Source organism: Amblyraja radiata, chromosome 29, assembly GCF_010909765.2.
Source record: "Amblyraja radiata isolate CabotCenter1 chromosome 29, sAmbRad1.1.pri, whole genome shotgun sequence".
Lineage (NCBI taxonomy): Eukaryota > Metazoa > Chordata > Chondrichthyes > Rajiformes > Rajidae > Amblyraja > Amblyraja radiata.
The window spans coordinates 31,644,851-31,672,128 of NC_045984.1; the positions used below are offsets into that span (position 1 = coordinate 31,644,851).

Sequence of the window (27,278 nt, forward strand, 5' to 3'; positions counted from 1 at the left end):
GTGAACCTTCTCTGCACTCCCTCTATGGCAATAATGTCCTTCCTCAGATTTGGAGACCAAAACTGTACGCAATACTCCAGGTGTGGTCTCACCAAGACCCTGTACAACTGCAGTAGAACCTCCCTGCTCCTATACTCAAATCCTTTTGCTATGAAAGCTAACATACCATTCGCTTTCTTCACTGCCTGCTGCACCTGCATGCCCACTTTCAATGACTGGTGTACCATGACACCCAGGTCTCGCTGCATCTCCCCTTTTCCTAGTCGGCCACCATTTAGATAATATGGTGTTATGTTTATTAATAATAAAACATTAATGATAAAACACCACTGATCAAGCATGTGAACCAACAAAATACCAGATCAAAGGGAGGCTACAGATTTTTGGCTGTTGAGTCGAGCAACTACTCGTGGAAGGACTCCAAAGTCCCCTGGAGAGGGAACACGCGGGAACGGACATAGGCCCGGAAAAGGGGCAGGCAGTGGCCATCGACTACCCACTGTTCTGGAGTTTGTTTAAACCCCAACAGAGTTCAAAACAATTCTGCCACTTTACAATGGAATGTATGCAAGGTATAAATAACTGGTCTCAGAGGCCAGACTAACTTTCTCCCTTGATTGGGCTTCACCAGTAGCTGAGCAACAGAGCACCAGATGGATGAACGCAACAACATGGACCCACCAGAGACCGGACGGAACCAGAGGCCTGGATGTTGTCCCAGTGCGGCTTTAACGTACAAGCAGCTGAACGCACGCACAGGAATCTTCTCTGTGGATTGTCACCTTGTCGCGGTGGAGAAGCTCGTGTGGACCTGAGATCCTGAGAGCGATGCCGTCTGGAGCTGTGCTCCTGGTAGGGCCACCCATGGCGGTAAGGTCGAGGGGGAGGTCTCTGACAAAGACCAATCCAACCAAGACCTCAACAGTGGAACAGGCGGAGGAAGATGGCTGACCTTAGTGGAGCGTCACAACGGCTGGGAAGGCAGATGAAGGCTGCAGCAGAAAAGGGTCTCTGGTCATCTTGGACTCCATGCCACTGGATCCTGACCCAGATCTGTCAAGGACCGTGGGGTGGCTGTCTGTGCACCAGTCTCCCCACGTTAAACAAAGTCACGCACAGGTGTCCTCCATGAGAGGACAGTCATACACGTTTCGAGTGACCACCGATGATGTGGAAGGAAGTGAGTGGGATCTGTCACACTCAAGGGCCTGTCCCACTTACGTGATTTTTTCGGCAACTTGCTGGCACCCGTCATAGTCACAAGCAGGTGGCTGAAAACTTTCAACGTGTTAAAAATCCAGCGGCGACCAGAAAAAGGTACGGCTCTTTGGGCGACTAATCACCACCAAACAGGTCACCCTGCGACTGATAAGAGAGCTAGATAGAGCTCTTGGGGCTAGCGGAATCAAGGGATATGGGGAGAAGGCAGGCACGGGTTACTGGTTGTGGATGATCAGCCATGATCACAATGAATGGCGGTGCTGGCTTGAAAGACCAAATGCACTTATTTTTTATGTTTCTATGAAACCGGAGCACCCGGAGAAAACCCACGAGGTCACTGAGAGAAAGTACAAACTCCGTTCTCCTGGGGTCAGGATCGAACGGGGTCAGCCCACTAGAGGTACTCCGGCACTGTGTCTTTTTTTCCCCCGTACACCAGCATCTGCAGTTCCTAATGCCTCCATTTAGAATGCTCGACCCCAAAACCATTGACAGGGACTCGAAAGAGGACACACTAATTGGATATTTACATTATTTTAAACCGGTCTCTCTGCCAAAGTTACGAGCTTGGCATAATCTTTGTTGACATTTCCTTCATTGTCAACATAGTATAATCGCTAGGCGAATGACCCGGCAAGATATTTGCACGCAAGACTTTTGACTTGATGGATTGCACAGCCTCCAATGCCGGTGTGAAATGTCGCTTGGAATGTGGAAATGCCACTTTCCAAATGGTTATGAAATGTCCAAACGGTAGCACTCAGGAAAGACAGGCCAAGCATTCTTATGCACACAATTCCCCGGGATCAAATGGGACAATTGCATTCAGGAATGATGTCCTTGGAAATTTGTTCAGAATACCTCACCCACCGGAGCCAAAAAAAAATCAACCGCAGGAAATTCATTAAGTTCTTACCACGGTCAGAAAACGCGACCAAAACATTATGCCGATTTTAGTCCGCGTTTCTTCTCTCGTTTACTTGAGGCTTATTGAGGAAGTTTAAGAAGGAACTGCAGATGCTGGAAAATCGAAGTTAGGCAAAAATGCTGGAGAAACTCAACGGGTGAGGCAGCGTCTATGAAGCAAAGGAAATAGGCGACGTTTCGGGTCGAGACCCGGAAGGGTCTCGACCCGAAACGTCACCTATTCCTTCGCTCCATAGATGCTGCCTCACCAGCTGAGTTTCCAGAAGGGTCTCGACCCGAAACGTCACCTACTCCTTCGCTCCATAGATGCTGCCTCACCAGCTGAGTTTCCAGAAGGGTCTTGACCCGAAACGTCACCTATTCCTTCGCTCCATAGATGCTGCCTCACCAGCTGAGTTTCCAGAAGGGTCTCGACCCGAAACGTCACCTATTCCTTCACTCCATAGATGCTGCCTCACCAGCTGAGTTTCTCCAGCACTTTTGTCTACCTGAGGCTTATTGAAGTTTAGTTTACTATTGTCGAGGTACAGTGAAAAGCTTTTTGTCATGTGATTTCCAGTCAGAGACAACGATACGTGATTATAATCTAGCCATCCACCGCGTGCAGATAAAGGGTACAACATTTAGTTGCTGCCTCTCAGCGCCAGATACCCCGGTTCGAGCCCGACTACGGGTGCTGACTGTACGGAGTTTGTTCATTCCCCCTGTGACCGCGTGGGTTTTCTCCGGGTGCTCTGGTTTCCTCCCACACTCCCAAGACGTACAGGTTTGTAGGTTAATTGGCTTCTGTAAATTGTTCCTAGTGTATGGGATCGCAGGTTAGTGCGGACTCAGTGGGGTCTGTTTCCGCACTGTATCTCTAAAATCTAACGGGTGAGGGGGCGATCGCTTGCTCCGCTAACTCTGCGGGTCAGCTAGCGCCACCCAGACCGTGTCTCGTACAAGGACGCTCTGAATTTTTATGTAGATTTCAGTCTGCATTTTTTCTCCAGTTTATTTGGGGCCTATTTAGAAAAACTCCGTTGAAACTGTTTGGGGGACTTCCCTAAAGTGTTTTGGGAAAAGTTGCTAAATATCTTTTGGATTGAACAACCTCTAATGCTTACATAGAAACAGAAATTAGGTGCAGGAGTAGGCCATTCGGCCCTTCGAGCCTGCACCGCCATTCAGTATGATCATGGCTGATCATCCAACTCAGTATCCCGTATCTGCCTTCTCTCCATACCCCCCGATCCCTTTAGCCACAAGGGCCACATCTAACTCCCTCTTAAATATAGCCAATGAACTGGCCTCAACTACCTTCTGCGGGAGAGAATTCCAGAGATTCACCACTGTGTGAAATTTTTTTTTCTCATCTCGGTCCTAAAAGATTTCCTCCTTATCCTTAAACTGTGACCCCTTGTTCTGGACTTCCCCAACATCGGAAACAATCTTCCTGCATCTAGCCTGTCCAACCCCTTAAGAATTTTGTAAGTTTCTATAAGACTTGTCTGAAAACTCCCTGTTCCAAATGGTCACGAAACGGTAACACTCTGGAAAGACAGGCTAAGCATTCTTATGTGCAAATTCCCAGGGATCAAATGGGGCAATTGCATTCAGGAATGAAGTCCTGGAAATTTGTTCAGTATACCTCACCCACAGGGGGGAAAAAAAAAAATATTTCAACCGCAGGAAATTAAGTTCTTACCGTGGTCAGAAAATGCTGCCAAAAAAATTTAATGTAGGTTTTAGTCGGCGTTTTTTCTCTCCAGTTTACTTGAGGTTTATTTGGAAAAATCCTTTCAAACTGTTTGGGGGACTTCCCTAAAGTGTTTTGGGAAACGTTTCAAAATGTCCTGGCTTATTCATTTCTTCTTCAACATTTAATTATCAACAGAGGAGGAATAATGTTCACTGTTAGTGAATGATGAGATCAACCCACATGCACAGTCACAAAGCATATAAAGGAGAAGGATGAAGTAGTTGAGGCAGGTACAATAATCAGTCTGAAGAAGGGTCTCGACCCGAAATGTCACCCATTCCTTCTCTCCAGAGATGCTGCCTGTCCCGCTGTTACTCCAGCACTTTGTGTCCAACAGCATTTCAGAGACACTTGGACAAGTACATGGATAGGAAATAAGGGATCAGAGCAGAATTAGGCCATTCAGCCCATCAAGTCTACTCCACCATTCTATCATGGCTGATCTATCTCTCCCTCCTAACCCCATTCTCCTGCCTTCTCCACATATCTCCTGACACCCGCACTAATCAAGAATCTATCTATCTCTGCCTTGGAAAGGTTGATATGGGCCGGGTCCAGGTAAATGGAACCAACTTGGATGGGGCATCTTGGCCAGCAAGCATTAGTTGGGCCGAAGGGATTGTTTCCACGTTGTATGATTTGAAGGTAGACACAAAATGCTGGAGTAACTCAGCGGGACAGGCAGCATCTCTGGAGAGACGGAATGGGTGACGTTTCAGGTCGAGACCCTTCTTCTTTGTATGCTTTGTGACTGCGTGTGTGTGTGTGTGTGGGTTGATCTCATTATTCTCTAACAGTGAAGTTTATGCCTCCTTCTCTGTTGATAATTAAATGTTGAAGAGGAAATGAATAAGCAAAGACATTTTGAAACGTTTCCCAAAACACTTTAAGGAAGTCCCCCAAACAGTTTCAAAGAATTTTTCTAAATAAGCCTCAAGTAAACTGGAGAAAACAAAACGCAGACTAAAATCTACATTACAATATTTTGGTCGCGTTTTCTGACAAGGATACAAAGGACATTTATTATCACATACACCAACTGGTGAAGTGAACTTTGACTTGCCATTGCAGCACACAAAATAAAGATACGACACAACATTAAAGAATTTAACAGTAAACATAAAAACATCCCCCCCCCCACAATGGTTCCCAAGGCACAAAGTCCAGTCCCCATCCCCTTGTCCACCCATAGTTGTACGAACTTAATAAATTTCCTGCGGTTGAATTTTTTATCGCTGTGGGTGAGCTATACTGAACAAATTTCCAAGAAACCAGCATCTGCGGTTCCTCAATTCTACAACTGAAAGATTAGACCTAGGTTTTTTATTGGAAAGTCATTCAGTTTTGTTAGGCGTGTCAATATAACCTTTGATACACCCGTACCGCCCAGAGGATGAACAGTAACAGATCATTAACTTCTGCACCCTATTGACACCCTGTCTAAACTCAAGGACAATAAACTCTGTCATTATTTGCTTACTGCCTGAACCGAACTTCCACAACAAGCCTTGTGCTTGGTTTTCAATTAGGAAGGAACTGCAGACGCTGGTTTAAACCGGAGATAGGCACAAAACGCTGGAGTAACTCAGCGAGACAGGCAGCATCTCTGGAGAGAAGGAATGGGTGACATTTCGGGTCGAGGCCCTTCTTCAAACGTCTGAAGAAGGGTCTCGACAGAGAGAGCCACCTATCCATGCTCTCCCCAAGAATGAGTAGGATAACCCCTCGTGAGTGTTTGGCGGCACTGGGCCTGCACTCGCTGGAGTTTAGAAGAACGAGGGGGGACCTCATTGAAAGATACAGAGTAGTGAAAGGGTGGGACAGAGTGGATGTGGAGAGGATGTTTCCATTAGTGGGAGAGTCTAGGACTAGAGGTTACAGCCTCAGAATTAAAGGACGTTCCTTTAAGGAGATGAGGAGAATTTTCTGTAGTCAGAGGGTGGTGAATCTGTGGAATTCATTGCCACAGAAGGCTGTGGAGGCCATAGACAATAGGTGCAGGAGTAGGCCATTCGGCCCTTCGAGCCAGCACCTCCATTCAATGTGATCATGGTTGATCATCCCCAATCAGTACCCCGTTCCTGACTTCTCCCCATACCCTCTGACTCCGCTATCTTTAAGAGCACTATCTAACTCTCTCTTGAAAGTATCCAGAGAACTGTCCTCCACCACCCTCTGAGCCACACAACTCTGTGAGAAAAAGCATTTCCTCGTTTCCGTTCTAAATGGCTGACCCCTTATTCTTAAACTGTGGCCCCTGGTTCTGGACTCCCCCAACATCGGGAACACGTTTCCTGCCTCTAGCGTGTCCAAACCCTGAATAATCTTATATGCTTCAATAAGATCCACTCTCATCCTTCTAAACTATTGTGTACAAGCCCAGCCGCTCCATTCTCTCAGCCCCACCATCCCGGGAATTAACCTTGTAAACCTACGCTGCGCTCCCTCAATAGCAAGAATGTCCTTTCTCAAATTAGGGGACCAAAACTGCTCACAATACTCCAGCAAAAATATCCGCAAATCAGTGGATATTGTTAAGGCAGAGATAGATTCTTGATCAGTGCGGGTGACGGGGGTTATGGGGAGAAGGCAGGAGAATGGGGTTAGGATGGAGAGATAGATCAGCCATGATTGAATGGCGGAGTAGACTTGATGGGCCAAATGGCCTATTTCTACTCCTATCCCTTATGACCTATTCAGCTGAGTTCGTCCAGCACTTGGTGTCCTTCCCCCCCCCCACCCACAAAGTAGATAAGAGTGTGCTGATTTTGATGGCCCCTTGGTACAAAGTCCCTGAGTAGAAGAATGATGTAGCACAATAACTAACCAGAGCTCTGACCAAATCCAAATGATTTACAGATCAACCTGACGAACGTACGGACAAGCTGACCTCTCCCGCAGACAAGGCACTTTTCCGGGGAAGATAACATTGCACGTCTCTTGCCAGGGATGAGAACAAGGGGCTTGCTAGGTGCGGCACGGTGGCGCAGCGGTAGAGCTGCTGCCTCATGGCGCCAGAGACCCGGGTTCCATCCTGACTACGGGTGCTATCTGTACTGAGTTTGCACGTTCTCCCAGCTCGCTTTCTCCAAGTAGTAATAATAATAATACATTTTATTTATGGGCGCCTTTCAAGAGTCTCAAGTACAGAGAGTGGTGAGTCTCTAGAACTCTCTGCCACAGAAGGTAGTTGAGGCCACAGTTCATTGGCTATATTTAAGAGGGAGTTAGATGTGGCCCTTGTGGCTAAAGGGATCAGGGGGTATGGAGAGAAGGCAGGTACAGGATACTGAGTTGGATGATCAGCCATGATCATATTAAATGGCGGTGCAGGGTCGAATGGCCTACTCCTGCACCTATTTTCTATGTTTACTCCAATTTCCTCCCACACTCCAAAGACGTGCAGGCTTGAAGGTTAATTGGCTTCTGCGAGATTGTGAATTGTCCCGAGCGGGTGTCGGGTGTCGGGGGGTGCTGACGAACGCGGTGACCGCTGTTCCGCGGGTACAAGGTGGGGCCGAGTGACCCGTGTCCACGCTGTCTCTCCACAGTCTAATAAGCTGCTAACCAAGCCAAGAGGTGGAGACAGGCTTGTTCTGTAGACAAAGGACTGGAATGGAATGCAGCCCGATCACAAACCTGTTCATACCTCCCATGACCTACACCAGTGCATTTTTACAACCATACTGACAAAGATTTCTCACCCGCATATTTGGCCGTGCCGTGTCCAACTGGTTTACTATGCTGGCGGTATACATGAAGTGCTTCACTAATGACTCACTCGTAATGAGCATGTTAGGAGAGCTCTCCTTCGAGTGTAATTGGTTTGTTACTCAGGCTGCAGCACAGAGCCATGATTAACGCATTCCTCACTAAGGAAGACAGCAAAATAGGTGCAAGGTCACGCACATCTTAAACACCAAGCATGCCCCTTCAACTACTCCCAAGCAAACGGCTTTTAGTTTAGTTATAGTTACAAGGTCCCAAGTGATAGGAGCAGAGTGGGGCCATTCGGCCCATCGAGTCCACTCCGCCATTCAATCATGGCTGATCTATCTCTCCCTCCCAACCGTATTCTCCTGCCTTCACCCCATAACCCCCGATACTAATCAAGAATCTAACTATCTCTGCCTTACAATAGACACCAGGTGCAGGTGTAGGCCATTTGGCCCTTCGAGCCAGCACCGCCATTCAATGTGATCATGGCTGATCATCCACAATCAGTACCCCGTTCCTGCCTTCTCCCCATATCCCCCGACTCAGCTATTTTTAAGAGCTCTATCAAGCTCTTTTGAAAGTATCCAGAGAATCGGCCTCCACTGCCTCCTGAGGCAGAGAATTCCACAATTGTGCAATATATCCACTGGGTTTATAGATATGGCATGGAAACAGGCCCTTCGGCCCAACTTTCCCACACCGAACAACATGTCCCATCAGCACCAGCCTTTGTAAAATATGTTTTCAGACAGACATAGACTTTAGAGTTGCAGCGTGGAAACAGGCCCTTCGACCCACTGGCTCCGGGTCGACCAGCGATCACCCGTACACTAGTTCTAACCCACACATACAAGGGATAATTTACAGAAGCCAATTAACCAACAAACCTGGACATCTTTGGAGTGTTGGAGGAAACCGGAGCACCCGGAGAAAACCCACGCAGGTCACGGGGAGAACGTACAAACTCCGTACAGACAGCACCCGTAGTCAGGATCGAACCCGGGTCCCTGGCGCTGTGAGGCAGCAACTCTACCGCTGCGCCACCGTGCCGCCCGTGAAACAGGGCCGTTGTAATCATTTCAAGGCGGGATCCAAAATTTGTCGCATACCAATTGTGTGCAATACGTATTTGAAGTTGTCGCCTCGTACCTGGCTGGGGACTCAGGGCGAAGGAGAGGGCCGTCTGCCAGAGGTCGGCCCGTGACCCCGATGGGTGCCTGCGTATTGACCACAGACATTTCTGAACTGCACGAGCCTCCCGTTGTTGCTGCTCTGTTGTTGCTGCTGCTGCTGTTGCTGTTGGGGAAATAAAAGTTAAGTGTTAAGATCGCATGTACCGCAGGAAGGTGATGAGTCACGGCTCAGCAGTGGCAGGAAGCCTGGGGCAACGGATGTACAACTCACAACCAGGATACACGTCACGCTGGCTTAGAGCCACAGTGTGATACAGCGCGGAAACAGGCCATTCATCCCAACTTGCCCACGCCGACCAACATGTCCCAGCTACACTAGTCCCATCTGCCCGCGTTCAGCCATATCCCTCCAAACCCGTCCTATCCATGAACCTGTCTAATTGTTTCTTAAAGGTTTGGGACAGTCCCAGCCTCAACTACCTTCTCTGGCAGCTTGTTCCATACACCCACCACCCTTTGTGTGGAAAAAGTCACCCCTCAGATTCCTATCCTTTTCCCCTTCACCTTGAACCTATGTCCTCGCTTCCCAACTTTAATAACACTTTATAATACTAAAACTATCAAGGGATTGGCCAGGCTAGATGCAGGAAAAATGCTCCCCATGTTGGGAGAGTCCAGAACCAGGGGTCACACACAGTTTAAGGATAAGGGGTCGGCCATTTTGGAGTGTGATGAGGATTTTTCACCCAGAGAGTTGTGAATCTGTGGAATTCTCTGCCACAGACGGCAGTGGAAGCCAATTCACTGGATGTTTTCAAGAGAGAGTTAGATTTAGCTCTTAAGGCTAACGGAATCAAGGGATATGGAGAGAAAGGATGAACGGGGTAGTGATTCTGGATGATCAGCCATGATCATATTGAATGGCGGTGTTGGCTCGAAGGGCCAAATTACCTCCTCCTGCACCCACTTTCTAGGTTTCCATGTAAACATAACCATGACATCCTTTCTTGCAGCAGCACAACAGAATATGTAAACATAGTACGCTGTAAACAATATAATAAACGAGAGGTGTAAATATCCACACATATTATATATTTAAAAAAATACACACATACATGTGCATAATTCACCAGTGTATTTATACAGCGAGTGTGAGTGAGACAGTGAGAGTGCGTGAGTGAGTGAGAGTGCCTGCATGCGTCTCTACCTCCCAACCTCACCCTATCCCTCAACACTCGGCTCCAGATCCCTCGGTTCCATCAAGATGCAGCACAGACCACCACAGGAGATCCATTCTCCCTGTGGCTATCAAACTGTACAACACCTCCCCCTTCTGTCATGGGATAGACTGACTCTCGAACCCGGTTCGATCCCGATTACAGGTGCTGTCTGTAAGGAGTTTGTACGTTCTCCCCGTGACCGCACCCCAAAGACGTGCAGGTTTGTAGGTTAATTGGTTTGGGTTTGTATACTTGGTGTCTGTGCAAACTGTCCCTAGTGTGTGTAGGATAGTGTTAATGTGCAAGGATCGCAGGTCGGTGCCGACTCGGTGGGCCGAAGGGCCTGTTTCCGCTCTGTATCCCAAAGCTAAACTAAAGCGTGCCTGCAGCAAATGAGCTGGAATAATTGGGAACAAACTAAGATCAGATTAATTTTGATAAACTGAATCCCCTATTCCTCCTGTGACAATGACGTGACCAGCACTAATCCCATGCTCAATACTTAATTAATATCACAAGATCTCCCAGTCCACTGGATATTCTAAAGAACGATTCACAAGAATCGTTTAATGCCACGATAGACAAATTCTTGATTAGATCGGGTCTCAGGTTATGGGGAGAAGGCAGGAAAATGGGGTTAGGTGGCAGAGATCAGCCATGATTCAATGGCGTAGTGGACTCGATGGGCCGAATGGCCTAATTCCGCTCCTATAACTTATGAATTTGTGAAGAATTAGAAGACAGACACACAAAATGCTGGAGTAACTCAGCGGGACAGGCAGCATCTCTGCAAAGAAGGAATGGGTGACGTTTCGGTTCGAGACCCATCTTCAGGTCTGAAGAAGGGTCTCGACCCGAAACGTCACCCATTCCTTCTATGCAGAGATGCTGTCTGACCCGCTGAGTTACTCCAGCATTTTGTCTACCTTCAGTCTAAACCAGCACCTGCAGTTCCTTCCTACATAAAAATTAGAATTGGTTGAATCATAAATAACCTTTTTGAATTTAAATGATGATCGGCCGTGAGAAGGAAGGGGTGGTGGTGGGGGTGTCGGCGGTCAGCGAAGGTCTGAAGGTCGGACAGCTGGCCGGACTGACGACCGACGGGGCCACGGGCGAGGGGCTGCTGCTGCTGCACTCCATGGGCTGCACTATGTCGGGACGGGTGAGACAGGGCAAGACACGACAGTGCCCTCGACCCGAGTAGCAGCAGTCGAATACGGGACAAGGGCGGTCCCGTACGGGAAAAAACAATTTAGCCCAATATACGGGATGTCCCGGCTAATACTGGTCAGTTGGCAACCCTAGTCATAGCCGTTTGTGGCAATCAATTCCACAGATTCACTGGCCTCGGGCTAAAGAAATTCCTCCTCATCTCCTTCCTGAAGGACCCGTCCCACTTGGGTTTCATTTGCGCTACATAATTTACGTGTCGCGACGCGCGCATGGCGTGCATTACGCGCGCATGATGCGTGGTGACGTAGGTAGCGACGCACGGTCGCGCGCGGCGCCCCAGGATTTTGGGATTTTCAAAATCTTCGCTCGCCACCTGCGTGACGCGTAAATGATGCCCCAGTGGGACAGGCCCTTAAAGGTACATCCTTTAATTCTGAGGCTGAGACAGGCCCTTAAAGGTACATCCCCTCCACATCCACTCTATTCAAGCCTTTCACTATTCGGTAGTTTCAATGATTTCCCCTCCCTCATTCTTCTAAACTCCAGCGAGTGAGTACAGGCCCAGCGCAGTCAAATGCTCATCATACCTTTGCAATAATGCTGTGGGCATAACTCTGACAACATCTATCTTTCTAAACATTCTAAAGGGAAGTTTTCCCTGCGCACGGTTCCCCACCCTAATATCTGCCAGGATTGGGTCTTCCCGACAGTTGTCATAACGTCACAAAGCTGGGGGAGTTGCCGAGTTAAATTTAGCAGAATTACCTTCACAATCCATCAGGAGGATTTCCACCAGGGAGTCAGAGGAAAAAAAATGGCTGTTTTAGACAAACAGCCAGATGCAGCCACAGTTAAAATCCCCCAGAAACAATCTCCATGACTATTCCTTCCATCACGGGCGGCACCGTGGCGCAGCAGTAGAGTTGCAGCCTCACAGACCCACGCACCCGGGTTCGATCCGGACTAGGGATGGAGTTTGTACGTTCTCCCCGTGGGATTTCTCCGGATGCTCCGGTTTCCTCCCACATCCCAAAGACGCACAGATTTGTGGGTTAATTGGCTTCTGTAAATCACCCCTAGTGTGTGTGTAGGATACGTGGTGATCACTGGTCAGCATGGACTCGTTGGGCCGAAGGGTCTGTTTCTACGCTGGACCTCTAAACTAAACTATTAGACCCTTCAGCCCACCGAGCCCGTGCCGATCAGCGATCCCGGCACACTAACACTATCCGACACACACTAGGGACATTTTTACATTTTACACCAAGCCAATTAACCTACAAACCTGTACGTCTTTGGAGTGTGGGAGGCAACCAAAGATCTCGGAGAAAACCCACGCAGGTCACGGGGAGAACGTACAAACTCCGTACAGACAGCGTCCGTAATCGGGATCGAACCGGGTTCGAGAGTCAGTCTATCCCACGACAGAAGGGGGAGGAGTTGTACAGTTTGATAGCCACAGGGAGAATGGATCTCCTGTGGTGGTCTGTGCTGCATCTTGATAGAACCGAGGGATCTGGAGCCGAGTGTTGAGGGATAGGGTGAGGTTGGGAGGTAGAGACGCATGCAGGCACTCACTCACGCACGCACTCACACATTATCACTCAAGCACTCTCACTCACGCACTCTCACTCGCATTCTCACACTCACTCACACTTGCTGTATAAATACACTGTGGTGAATTATGTACATGTATGTGTGTATTTTTTTTAATATATAATATGTGTGGATGTTTACACCTCTCGTTTATTATATTGTTTACAGCGTACTATGTTTACATATTCTGTTGTGCTGCTGCAAGAAAGGATGTCATGGTTATGTTTACATGGAAACCTAGAAAGTGGGTGCAGGAGGAGGTAATTTGGCCCTTCGAGCCAACGCTGCCATTCAATATGATCATGGCTGATCATCCAGAATCACTAGCCCGTTCATCCTTTCTCTCCATATCCCTTGATTCCGTTAGTCTTAAGAGCTAAATCTAACTCTCTCCTGAAAACATCCAGTGAATTGGCCTCCACTGCCTTCTGTGGCAGAGAATTCCACAGATTCACAACTCTGAGTGAAAATCCTCATCACACTCCAAAATGGCCGACCCCTTATTCTTAAACAGTGTGACCCCTGGTTCTGGACTCTCCCAACAGCGTCCGTAGTCAGGACCAAACCCAGGTCTCTGGCGCTGTGAGGCAGCAGCTCTACCCGCTGCGCCACCGTAGCGCCCTAAAGAATAGACATTTTTGAAGGCCTGTCACTCAGCGGATTTTCCAGCTTTCGTTCCCTACAATCTCAAGTGTTGTTGATCGGTCTGGGGCAGTACACCCTATATTCTTAATAGCCAATGTTATTGCGCAATGATGGAAAATGTTCCTCAATGTTCCTTGAATCATTTCAAAACAACCAAATAACTCTGGGATGGGTTCCCTCAGGGTTGTTATGAAAAGTAGCGACCAGCTCTCACCCAATATTATGTTCCTGCTGCTTATGTTCTATTATGTTATATTATGTTCCTGGTGGTCGGAGGGGCCGTAGGCGCAGAATGGCAGCCACGCTTCCGTCAGTCTGCCCCAGGGCAGCTGTGGCTACAGAAGTAGCTTACCACCACCGAGTATGACTGAGGAGTGAATGAATAATGCGATGTAAAGCGCCTTGAGTATTAGAAAGGCGCTATATAAATCCCATCCATTATTATTATTATTTATTGAAGTCAACAAGACCAAAAAATGATTGAGCAGGAAGTACATGATACTCCCCGATCTTTGTGCAAATCCTTGCCCAAGCTACACGGACATTCTGAAGAATGATCAAGAAGGAACTGCAGATGCTGGAGAATGGAAGGTAGACAAAATTGCTGGAGAAACTCAGCGGGTGCGGCAGCATCTATGGAGGGAGGGAAATAGGCAACGTTTCGGGCCAAAACCCTTCTTCAGATTGATGGGGCTGCAGTTTGCATTTGTACAGCATCTGCTTAGTTCAAGAAGGAACTGCAGATGCTGGAGAATCGAAGATACACAAAAATGCTGGAGAAACTCAGCGGGTGAGGCAGCATCTATGGAGCGAAGGAATCCATAGATGCTGCCGCACCCGTTGAGTTCCTCCAGCAATTTTGTCGATTCTGAAGAATGAGTCTGAAGAAGGGTCTCGACCCGAAACGTCACCCATTCCTTCTCTCCAGAGATGCTGCCTGTCCCGCTGAGTTACTCCAGCATTTTGTGTCCATCTTCACAGACGTTCCTTATTTCAAAATCAAAGATGGACACAGGATGCTGGAGTGACTCAGCGGGACAGGCAGCATCTCTGGAGAGAAGGAAATGTGTGACGATTCGGGTCGAGACCTTTCCTCAGACATAGTCAGGGGGAGAGGGAAACAAGAGAGGGAAGGGTACAAATAAATGCACGGTGTAAAAAGAACAGTACAATGAATATTAAAAATCTGGAGTAACTCAGCGGGTCAGGCAGCATCTCTGGAGTAAAGGAATGGGCGACGTTTCAGTTCGAGACCCTTCGTCAGACTCTTCTTCGAGCAGGTTTATTTGAATTACTTTTGGGCGAGTCCAGAACCAAGGGCCACAGTCTTAGAATAAAGGGGAGGTCATTTAAGACTGAGGTGAGAAAAAACCTTTTCACCCAGAGAGTTGTGGATTTGTGGAATTCCCTGCCACAGAGGGCAGTGGAGGCCAAGTCACTGGATGGATTTAAGAGAGAGCTAGATAGAGCTCTAGTGGCTAGTGGAGTCAAGGGATATGGGGAGAAGGCAGGCACGGGTTATTGATAGGGGACGATCAGCCATGATCACAATGAATGGCGGTGCTGGCTCAAAGGGCCGAATGGCCTCCTCCTGCACCTATTTTCTATGTTTCTGTACTTTTTCTGCTCACATTATCTGCAGCTGGAACAAACCAGTGCTAATTTCATTCAGATTTTTCTGTGTACGTGCCTTACATGTTCTTTGAACTGTGCAGGAAGGAAGTGCCGATGCCGATTTAATCCGAAGATAGACACAAAGAGCTGGAGTAACTCAGCAGGACAGGCAGTATCTCTGGACAGAAGGAATGCGTGACGTTTTCGGGTCAAGACCCTTCTTCCGAGAAAAAAAAAAAATGTTTAAACCAGCATCTGAAGTTCCTTCCTGCACTTTAAACTTGTTTTCCCTGAATAGCGACAGGAAAAGTTGCATAAAGCTCCTGACAATAATTAAAGAGATGGAAAATCTGCAATAAATAAACACAAGCGGGGTTGGAAGAACGTGAAGTGCTTTTATCTCAATGTTTAAGAAGGAACTGCAGATGCTGGAAAAATCGAAGGTCGGCAAAAATGCTGGAGAAACTCAGCGGGTGAGGCAGCATCTATGGAGCGAAGGAATAGGTGACGTTTCGAGTCGAGACCCTTAAGGGTGAGGCAGCATCTATGGAGCGAAGGAGTAGGTGACGTTTCGAGTCGAGACCCTTAAGGGTGAGGCAGCATCTATGAAGCGAAGGAATCGGTGACGTTTCGAGTCGAGACCCTTAAGGGTGAGGCAGCATCTATGGAGCGAAGGAATAGGTGACGTTTCGAGTCGAGACCCTTAAGGGTGAGGCAGCATCTATGGAGCGAAGGAATCGGTGACGTTTCGAGTCGAGACCCTTAAGGGTGAGGCAGCATCTATGGAGCGAAGGAATCGGTGACGTTTCGAGTCGAGACCCTTAAGGGTGAGGCAGCATCTATGGAGCGAAGGAATGGGTGACGTTTCGGGTCGAGACCCTTACGGGTCTCGACCCGAAACGTCACCCATTCCTTCACTCCATAGATGCCTCCGGGTCTCGACCCGAAACGTCACCCATTCCTTCACTCCATAGATGCCTCCGGGTCTCGACTTGAAACGTCACCCATTCCTTCGCTCCATAGATGCTGCCTCACCCTTAAGGGTCTCGACTCGAAGCGTCCCCTATTCCTTCGCTCCATAGATGCTGCCTCACCCGCTGAGTTTCTCCAGCATTTTTGCCGACCTTTGCTTTTATCTCAAGCACCTCGTGAGGCTGGGAATCTACACCGGAGCTGGAGATGTGGCTTCCGATTGTAGTCCTCCGCTCAGTCTGCCTAAACCTACCTGATCTCCCGGTTGCTAAACACTTTGACGCCCCTTCCCATTCTCATATTGACCTTTCAGTCCTGGGCCTCCTCCATTGTCAGAGTGAGGTCCAGCACAAATTGGAGGAACAACACCTCATATTTTGCTTGGGCAGCTTACACCCCAGTGGTATGAACAATGACTTCTCTAACTTCAAGTAACCCTTGCTTTTCCCATCTCTCCCACCATCTCTTCCCGTCTTGGTTCTCCGACCAGTCTGACTGTCCTCCTGATTAAATTTTATCTTTGAATGCCTCGTTGTCACCTTCTCCAAGCCAACAATTCGTCCCCTTTGATGCCGCATTTTCACACCTTGCATTCTTTATCTCTTTGTCTCCCCCTCCCGAATCTCAGTCTGAAGAAGGGTTTCGAACCGAAACGTCACCCATTCCTTCTCACCAGAGATGCTGCCTGTCCCGCTGAGTTACTCCAGCATTTTGTGTCTATCTTCGGGCTGTCAGAAGAAGTAGTGGAGTCAGGTACTCGAGTCGTACAGCATGGAAACAGGCCCTTCAGCCCAACTTGCCCGCACCGGCCAACATGTCCCAGCTACACTAGTCCCATCTGCCTGCGCTTGGTCCATATCCCTCCAAACCTGTCCTATCCATGTACCCTGGTAGACAAAAGTGCTGGAGAAACTCAGCGGGTGCATGTACCTGTACTATCCATGTACTTGTCTAACTGTTTCTTAAACGTTGGGATCGTCCCACCCTCAACTACCTCCTCTGGCAGCTTGTTCCATACACCCACCACCCTTTGGTGGAAAAGGTTACCTCTCAGATTCCTAATAAATCTTTTCCCCTTCACATTAAACCTAATTCCTCAATTCACCTACTCTGGGCATCTACCCGATCTATTCCTCTCATGATTTTATACACCTCCACTCTATAAGATCACCCCCTCATCCTCCTGCGCTCCAGGGAATAGAGTCCCAGCCTACTCAAATTCTTGATTAGCACAGGTGTCAGGGATTATGGGGAGAAGGCAGGAGAATTAGGAAAGATAGATCAACCATGGCAGAGAAAACTCAAAGGGCCAAATGGCCTAATTCTGCTCCTATGACTTATGAATAAGGATAGAAAAACAAAATATAATCAGCCACAAAAAAAAAGCATTGTTTTATGTCGAGTGGCTCTAGATTCTTAAATTATCAACCTCATTCTTTACGGCAGCATTTTCTCAGCTTTTTTTTTTTTTAAATTGTGCGATTTCAAATATCAGATTGTAACCTCTAAATCCAAGCAACAAGCGATTCTCGGCCACGATATGACAATCCCAATTGTAAAGATACAGCGCAGAAACAGGCCATTCGGCCCACCGAGTCCGTGCGGACCACCAACACACACTAGGGACAATTTACTGCAGGTCCCTCCATAATGTTTGGGACAAAGGCCTATCATTTATTTATTTGCCGCTGTACTCCACAATTTGAGATTTGTAATAGGAGGGGAAAAAAAAGAAAAAAATATATATCACATGTGGTTAAAGTGCACATCGTCAGATTTGATTAAAGGGTCTTTTTTTAAATATACATTTTGTAGAAATCACAGCTGTGTTTATACACAGTTCCCCCATTTCAGGGCGCCATAATGTTTGGGACACATGGCTTCACAGGTGTTTGTAATTGCTCAGGTGTGTTTAAATGCCTCCTTAATGCAGGTATAAGAGAGCTCTCAGCACCTAGTCTTTCCATCACCTTTGGAAACTTTTATTGCTGTTTATCAACATGAGGACCAAAGTTGTGCCAATGAAAGTCAAAGGGGTCATTATGAGACTGAGAAACAAGAATAAAACTGTTAGAGACATCAGCCAAACCTTAGGCTTACCAAAATCAACTGTTTGGAACATCATTAAGAAGAAAGTGAGCGCTCGTGAGCTTACTAATCGCAAAGGGACTGGCAGGCCAAGGAAGACCTCCACAGCTGATGACAGAAGAATTCTCTCTATAATAAAGAAAAATCCCCCAACACCTGTCCGACAGATGAGAAACACTCTTCAGGGGTCAGGTGTGGATTTGCCAATGACCACTGTCCACAGATGACTTCATGAACAGAAATACAGAGGCTACACTGCAAGATGCAAACCATTGGTTAGCCGCAAAAATAGGATGGCCAGGTTACAGTTTGCCAAGAAATACTTAAAAGAACAACCACAGTTCTGGAAAAAGGTCTTGTGGACGGATGAGACAAAGATTAACATATCAGAGTGATGGCAAGAGCAAAGTATGGAGAGAAGGAACTGCCAAAGATCCAAAGCATACCACCTCATCGGTGAAACACAGTGGTAGGAGTGTTATGGCCTGGGCATGTCTGGCTGCTGAAGGTACTGGCTCACTTATCTTCATTGATGATACAACTGCTGATGGTAGTAGCATAATGAATTCTGAAGTGTATAGACACATCCTATCTGCTCAAGTTCAAACAAATGCCTCAAAACTCATTGGCCGGCAGTTCATTCTACAGCAAGACATTGATCCCAAACATACTGCCAAAGCAAAAAAAGAGTTGTTCAAAGCTAAAAAATGGTCAATTCTTGAGTGGCCAAGTCAATCACCCGATCTGAACCCAATTGAGCATGCCTTTTATATGCTGAAGAGAAATCTGAAGGGGACTAGCCCCCAAAACAAGCATAAGCTAAAGATGGCTGCAATACAGGCCTGGCAGAGCATCACCAGAGAAGACACCCAGCAACTGGTGATGTCCATGAATCGCAGACTTCAAGCAGTCATTGCATGCAAAGGATATGCAACAAAATACTAAACATGACTACTTTCATTTACATGGCATTGCTGTGTCCCAAACATTAGGGGGGGGGGGGGGGGGGGGGGGGGGGGGAGACTATGTATAAACACTGCTGTATTTGTATAAAAATGGCCTATATTAAAATCTGACAATGTGCACTTTAACCACGTGTGATTTTTTTCTATTACAAATCTCAAATTGTGAAGTACAGAGACAAACAAATAAATGATGGGTCTTTGTCCCAAACATTATGGAGGGCATTGTATTTACTGAAGCCAATTGACCTACAAACCTGCATGTCTTTGGGGTGTGGGAGGAAACCGGAGAAAACCCACGCCAGTCACGTGAACGTACAAACTCCGTACAGACAGCACCCGTAGTCAGGATTGAACCCGGGTCACCGGCGCTGTGAGGCAGCAACTCTACCGCTGCGCCACTGTTTATCGTTGGTTACTGTTCTACCCTAGGTCAATTAATCGACAGGATTCACGAACCACAAACGTCCAACAACAACCTCGTTGGAGTCGCAGAAAGAACATTGTGTAAGAAGGGACTGCAGATGCTGGTTTACACCGAAGATAAGACGCAAAATGCTGGAGCAACTCAGCGGGACAGGCAGCATCTCTGGAGAGAAGGAATGGGTGATGTTTTGGGTCGAGACTCTTCATCAGGTCTGAAGAAGGGTCTCGACCTAAAACGTCACCTATACCTTTTCTCCAGAGACGATGCCAGACTTGTAGCTTTTTGTGTCTATCTTTGTTGTGAGATATTAGGCATGTCACCCACGAAATGTTCATAAGTGATAGAAGCAGTATTAGGCCATGCGGCCCATCTAGTCTACTCCGCCATTCAATCAAGGCGGATCTATCTTTCCCTCTCAACCCCATTCTCCTGCCTTCTCCCCATAACCCCTGACACCCGTACTAATCAAGAACCTGCCTATCTGCACCTTAAAAATGCTCCATTAACCTGGCCTCCACAGCCGTCTGTGGCAATGAAGTCCACAGATTCGCCACCCTCTAACTGGAGAAATGTCTCCACATTCAACCCGAAACGTCACCCATTCATTCCTTCTCTCCAGAGATGCTGCCTGTCCCACTGAGTTACTCCAGCTTTTTGTGTCTATCTTCAGTTTAAACCAGTATCTGCAGTTCCTTCCTACACAAATTCCTCCTCATCTCCTTTCTAAAGATACATCCTTTTATTCAGAGGCTGTGCCCTCTGGTCCTAAACTCTCACACGAGTGGAATCTGTGTACAACCTTGTACATCTGAAGGAGGAAGGCTAACAATTTTGCTCAAACTGCAGAAAAATGCATCAAATTAGTGATAGCTTGCAGGTAGACAAAAATGCTGGAGAAACTCAGCGTGTGAGGCAGCATCTCTGGAGCGAAGGGATAGGTGACGTTTCGGGTCGAGACCCTAATAGCTTGCAAATCACACGTCACATTGCTACTCATAAAGCCAAAGACATCAAAATCAATAAGAAAATGAGGATCTATATTCTAAAATCCTGCACCATCAGGTTAATTGTAAAATTGTCATTCTTGGAAATTGCTAAAAAAAAATTTTTAATTGTTTGCAGTCCAAAAAAAAATCTATGGAGATTCGAGTATTCTTGGTCCTCCAAAATATCCCAAATGGAATTTAAACAGGAGGATTAAACAGGAGGAAATATTCACTATATTTCTGCTGAAATCACACACACACACACACCTCGAGTGAGGGGGGTTCCCTCTCTACATTATATGTAAAGACTCTTAAAAGAGCTGCAGTCTTCAGGGTTGGAGGAGGTTTTGCAGATATTAGGCCCAACTTATTAGTGAGAGGAGAGAGATCCCACGTTTCATTCAACCGTTTCTCTTTTTGACCTCGACTCCTTGTTTTTTGTACATTCTTCTCCCCCCATGAAGTTTCACGAAAGGGGTTCGCCTTCAGAACCAGCTTGCGTTTCCCCACAGAAATGAAAGTAACATTTGATATGGTTACACACACACACCCTCTCCACCAACGCCGCTATAATGCATCTGCACACTTCCTCCTTATTGGAAAAAAGCACATTTCTGCAGCACGTTACTTTAACACAGCAGTTTTAGCACAAACCCCTGGCTAATGCAATGCTTTTAAACAGAGGAGTTCAATGCAGACATTAAAAAAATACTATAACAGAGGGGTTTAATGCAGAGAGCTGGTAAAAACGAAAATACTTTTAACAGAAGCGTTGAATGCAGACTGCTGGTTTTAAAAAAATATTAAAAAGAGGGTTTTAATGCAGATTAAAATATATATATTAACAGAGAAGCTTAATGCAAAGTGCAGATTTAACAGAGGCTTGCTGGCACAGAAAAATATTAACAGAGGTTTAATGAAAACTTGGTATAAAATTACTTTAAAAAGATACAACAATGCTTTAACAGAGGCTTTTAATGCAGGCTGTTGTTAATATTTAATAACACAAATAGAGCACAACATTGCTTACTTTCTGTGGATGACAGGGCAGGCCGGTCTTGCAGTTTGTGTGGTGTATTGGAGCCTAGTCCATAGACCGGTGCAACTTGGACAAGACAGTGAAGACTAGGCTGCTAGCTGCATTGTTACGCTCACCACTCATCGCCACTCGCTGATGTAACGCCGCTATAGCACTCATTGGTTGCGAGAATCTGCAGGTAGCTCGTCACCCCATCTACCCACAAGCCATATAAGGCCAGATCTCCAGATTGCACTTAAATTCATTGGTGTGTTGCTGAATGGCAGGCGAGTTGGCTCCCCCCTCTCTCCTTCCAATCTTCCTGCCACACACACGCTCCTGTCCTGTCAGATGCATTGGCAGTGGACGTCTCACACTGACACACACTCACAGACACACACAGAGAGACACACACACTCACACATATACACACACGCACACACTCACACAGATTCACACACACACACACACACACACACATACACATACACACACACACACTCACAGACACACACACAAATACACACACACAGACCCACACACACTCACAGACACACACACTCACAGATTCACACACACACTCTCTCACACACACACACACTGACACTCACACACACTCTCACACATACATTCTCACACACACAGATACACACACTCTCTCACAGACACAGACACGGACACACACGCACACACACACACACACTTAAACCCCACCAACTATAATAGTGCAAAAAGACAAAACCAATGTCCTCAAGTCTATGTAATTCAGAAGATAGATATAAAATGCTGGAGTAACTCAGCGGGACAGGCAGCATCTCTGGAGAGAAGGAATGGATGACGTTTCGGGTCGAGACCCTTCTTCAGACAATATGTAATTCAGAGTCTATTTTGAGGTTGTAGTGTTTAATAGCCTGAAGGCTGTGGGGAAGAAGCTGTTCCTGAACCTGGACATTACAGTTTTCAGGCTCCTGTACCTTCTTCTGGCAGGGGTGAAATGAGAGCGTGGCCAGGGTGGTGTGGGTCTCTGATGATGCTGGCTGCCTTTTTGAGGCAGCGACTCCTGTAGATCCTTTCGATGGTGGGGAGGTCAGAGCCGGTGATGGACCGGGCAGTGTTTACCACATTTAGCAGAGAGAAGGAACGTCATTACGTTTCCAGTCAAGACCCTTCTTCAGACCTGTCAATGCAAGTCAATAAAGCACCATTGAACCTCGGTGGAATTCTCTGCCTCAGAGGGCGGTGGAGGCCGGTTCTCTGGATGCTTTCAAGAGAGAGCTAGATAGGGCTCTTAAAAATAGCAGAGTCAGGGGATCTGGGGAGAAGGCAGGAACGGGGTACTGATTGTGGATGGTCAGCCATGATCACATTGAATGGCGGTGCTGGCTCGAAGGGCCGAATGGCCTACTCCTGCACCTATTGTCTATTGTCTATTGTCTATTGAATCATTCCAAAACTGCCTCCACTTTTTAGTTTAGTTTAGAGATACGGCACGGAAACAGGCCCTTCGGCCCACCGAGTCCATGCCGACCAGCGATCACCCCGTACATTAACACTATCCTACACACACACACAGGAGGGACAATTTACAATTTTAATGAAGCCAATTAACTTGTAAACCTGCAGGTGTTTGAAATGTGGGAGGAGACCAGAGCACCCGGAGAAAACCCACGCAGGTCACGGGGAGAAGGTACAAACTCCGTACAGACAGCACCCGTAGTCAGGATCGAACCCGGGTCTCTGGCGCTGTGAGGCAGCAACTCTATCTCTGTGCCACCATGACGCCCAAAATCTCCGATTGTTCACACAAACATCACTGTAATTTACCCGAAGCTTAATCCGCTTTGTTCCTAAAGCAGGCACGGCTCAAGTGCCACATATGAATGAGTCATAGAGTGATCCAGCATGGAAACAGGTCCTCCGGCCCAACTTGCCCACAGCGACCAACATGCCCCATCTACACTAGTCCTACCAAAGGTCCTACAGCGAGCAAGATAGACCACTCGACGAAAAAGACGCAGTACGGTCATGGGCAGATTCATGGGTAATTAAAGGCCCCATTTCCGTAACCGGCTTCCGTCTCCGTACCAAAGATCCCATAGGATACTAGTGCGGAGACGGAAGCCGGTTACTGAAACATCCTCCTAAAAATAAAAGTTCTTTGGTAAAAATCTTCTCCTCATTTTCAGAATTTTAATTTATGAACACAAACTGTTCCCCCGCAACGTTGATTACACTGCGAGTCGGGTCGGGTCCGGTTACGGAAATGGATGAAAAAAAGGCTCATGTTCCGTTCCATTGCATACTACACGTCAGCCCATTGCATTTAGCAGGAGTGGTCTATCTTGCTCCGCTATAGGATCTTTGAGTCCCACTTGCCCTCCTTTGGCCCGCATCCCTCTATGGACAGGTATGTAGGTTAATTAAATGAGGGGATTCGCTGGCTTGCCACTGGAATTACAATGGTAGACCAGTCAACCACAATGAAATGCCTGCTCTCATGTTTTCCACAAATTCTGCAAATAATTTTGACATTACCACTTGATATCAAACATTTCTGAGGTTAAAACCAGGAAAGAAAAATGACCTTATGTAACCATCGCATCGGCACACAGTTGTTCTGAAAAATTTCAAATGAAACATGTTTGTGCACAAAATGCTCTTGTGAATTGAAAACTCACCAACTTCCAGTTGCTTAACACTGTGGGTGGCACGGTGGTGCAGCGGTAGAGTTGCTGCCTCACAGCGACAGAGATCCGGGTTCGATCCTGACTACAGGTGCTGTCTGTATGGAGTTCGTACGTTCTCCCCGTCACCTGCGTGGGTTTTCTCCGGGTGCTCCGGTTTCCTCCCACACTCCAAAGGCGTGCAGGTTTGGATGTTAATTGGCTTCAGTAACTTGTCCCTAGTGTGTGGGATAGAACTGGTGCACGGGTGATCGCTGGTCGGTGTGGACTCTGTGGGCCAAAGGGCCTGTTTCCACGCTGTATCTCTAAACTAAACTAGTGTGTGAACGGGCGATCGCTGGTCGGCACGGACTCGGTGGGGAGGAGGGCCTGTTTCCACGTTGTATCTCTAAACTAAACTAAACTAAACTAAATTAAACTAGACACAGTGGCCCTTTGAACAACTTCCCTCGACAAAATGTGTAGACGGTTATGTTGAATTGTAAAACGTTGACGTGTGTGTACTGTTGCTATTCATCGTGACGTTCATATAAAGGCTGCACAAAAGTAAAAGGTGCAACTGAGATGTAAGTTCTCTCTTACATTTACACGCATGCTATTATTCCCATTGGTGAATACAATGGTTGGAAAGCTTGTGAGAAATTCAAAACCTCACGGTACAAGGAAGTACAGATGCTGTTTAGTTTAGCTTAGAGATACAGCATGGAAACAGGCCCTTCAGCCCACCGAGTCCATGTTGACCAGCGATCACCCCGCACACTAGCACCATCCCACGCACTAGGGACAATTTGCAATTTTACCAAAGCCAATTAGCCTACAAATCTGCACGTCTTTGGAGTGTGGGAGGAAACCGGAGCACCTGGAGAGAACCCACGCAGGTCACGGGGAGAACGTACAAACTCCGTTACATACATCACCCGTAGTCAGGATTGAACCCGGGTCTCTGGCGCTGTGAGGCAGCAATTCTACCGCTGCGCCACCGCGCTGCCCTTCAAAGTCGTACATCATGCTGGTAGTGGAGCTGGTTTGCAACTACAGACATAAAGTGCTGGAGTAACTTAAGGGCCTGTCCCACTTACGCAATTTTTTTCAGCGACTTGCCAACACCCGTCATAGTCGCAGCAGGTCGGCGAATATTTTCACCGTGTTGAAAAACCAGCAGCGACCAGAAAAAGATACGACTCTTTGGGCGACTACTCACGACCATGCAGGCGACCATGTCGACACGCGAGCATCTCTAGAAAAAAAGACCCATTGAGTTACTCCAGCACTTTGCTCCTTCTGATGTAAACCCCTGTTGGTTGTGTGTGTTAATAAGGGATTTTGAAAAGTCCCCTCCAAATAATATCTGTCCTGAAGTCAGACTGAGAGTAACATATGATGGTAGTTCCCCATCACCTGATCATTACGTGGTGACGTTTACTGCAGGCCTGTCTGGGAGAGTTTCAATTGGAATAACATTTTTTTTTTAAATTTACCACACGGAGAGGCAAATGTGCACAAGCTAAAACATGGAGCTAATTTGGAATTTAAATACAGCTACTTACATTTCTAATTTGTAAGTAAAATATGAATAATATATTCCATGCAGTGGTTAGTGATCAAAGGCCATAATTACACATTTATAACTTAACTCTTTCATGCAAATTTGAATTCAACGTTGAGACGTGATGTAGAGTGTGAGACAGACACAAAAGGTAACAGCGGGTCAGGCAGCGTCTGCGGAGAGAAGGGACAGGTGACATTGGATGCTTTCAAGAGAGAGCTAGATGGGGCTCTTAAAAATAGCAGAGTCAGGGGATATGGGGAGAAGGCAGGAACGGGGAACTGATTGGGGGTGATCAGCCATGATCATATTGAATGTCGGTGCTGGCTGGAAGGGCCGAATGGCCTACTCCTGCACCTATTGTCTATTGTCTATTGAACCATTCCAAAACTGCCTCCAATTTTTAGTTTAGTTTAGAGATACAGCGCGGAAACAGGCCCTTCGGCCCACCGAGTCCATGCCGACCAGCGATCACCCCGTACATTAACACTATCCTACACACACACAGGTGGGACAATTTACAATTTTAATGAAGCCAATTAACCTGTAAACCTGCACGTGTTTGGATTGTGGGAAGAGACCAGAGCACCCGGAGAAAACCCACGCAGGTCACGGGGAGAAGGTACAAACTCCGTACAGACAGCACCCGTAGTCAGGATCGAACCCGGGTCTCTGGTGCTGTGGGGCTGCAACTCTATCTCTGTGCCACCATGACGCCCAAAATCTTCGATTGTTCACACAAACATCACTGTAATTTACCCAAAGCTTAATCCGCTTTGTTCCTAAAGCAGGCACGGCTCAAGTGCCACTTATGAATGAGCCATACAGTGATCCAGCGTGGAAACAGGTCCTCCGGCCCAACTTGCCCACAGCGACCAACATGCCCCATCTACACTAGTCCCACCAAAGGTCCTACAGCGAGCAAGATAGACCACTCGACGAAAAAGACGTAGTACGGTCATGGGCAGATTCATGGGTAATTTTCGGCCCCATTTCCGTAACCGGCTTCCGTCTCCGCACCAAAGATCCCATAGTGGAGCAAAGATACTAGTGCGTAGACGGAAGCCGGTTACGGAAACATCCTCGTAAAAATAAAAGTTATTTGGGAAAAATCTTCTACTCATTTTCAGAATTATAATTTATTAACACACACTGTTCCCCCGCAATGTTGATTACACTGCGAGTCGGGTCGGGTCGGGTCGGGTCCGATTACTGAAATGGATGAAAAAAAGGCCACGTTCCGCTCCGTTGCGTACTACACGACAGCCCATTGCATTTAGCAGGAGTGGTCTATCTTGCTCCGCTATAGAATCTTTGGTCTGAAGAAGGGTTTCGGCCCAAAACGTTGCCCATTTCCTTCGCTCCATAGATGTTGCCGCACCCGCTGAGTTTCTCCAGCACTTTTGTCTACCTTCGATTTTCCAGCATCTGCAGTTCCTTCTTAAACAAGCCATCGTGTTAATCTGGATGAACCACTGGGGAAACTTGGCCACTATATCTGTTGCACCATCTGCCTGGCCATATTTTAAAGGCTTACAGCCAGAGATACCCACTGACTGGAAACTAAGAGAAATGTGATCATGCAATGTATTTCTCAATATGTAG

At 47.1% G+C, this 27,278-nt stretch overlaps 1 protein-coding gene and 1 long non-coding RNA gene across 4 annotated transcripts in view; one reads left to right on the top strand and one right to left on the bottom strand.

The window, feature by feature from the left end:
• Window positions 1-21,619, bottom strand: part of acsbg2 (acyl-CoA synthetase bubblegum family member 2) — a 53,291-nt gene extending 31,672 nt beyond the window's left edge. The window contains exons 1-2 of one of the 3 annotated variants that reach the window (XM_033047183.1): window positions 21,456-21,619; window positions 8,756-8,902 (exon numbers count right to left, since the gene is read on the bottom strand). In XM_033047183.1, the coding sequence (XP_032903074.1) occupies window positions 8,756-8,844 (89 nt within the window). In that variant the 5' untranslated portion in view covers window positions 8,845-8,902; window positions 21,456-21,619. Of the gene's footprint in view, window positions 1-8,755; window positions 8,910-21,455 lie in introns of all 3 variants that reach the window. The other 2 variants (XM_033047184.1, XM_033047185.1) reach the window with 2 other exon arrangements.
• On the top strand, window positions 1,044-13,207 carry LOC116989619. The gene is made up of 3 exons (XR_004416274.1): window positions 1,044-1,170; window positions 5,597-5,601; window positions 13,196-13,207. It is a non-coding gene; the product is annotated as an uncharacterized LOC116989619 (long non-coding RNA).
• Window positions 21,620-27,278: the final 5,659 nt, after the last annotated feature.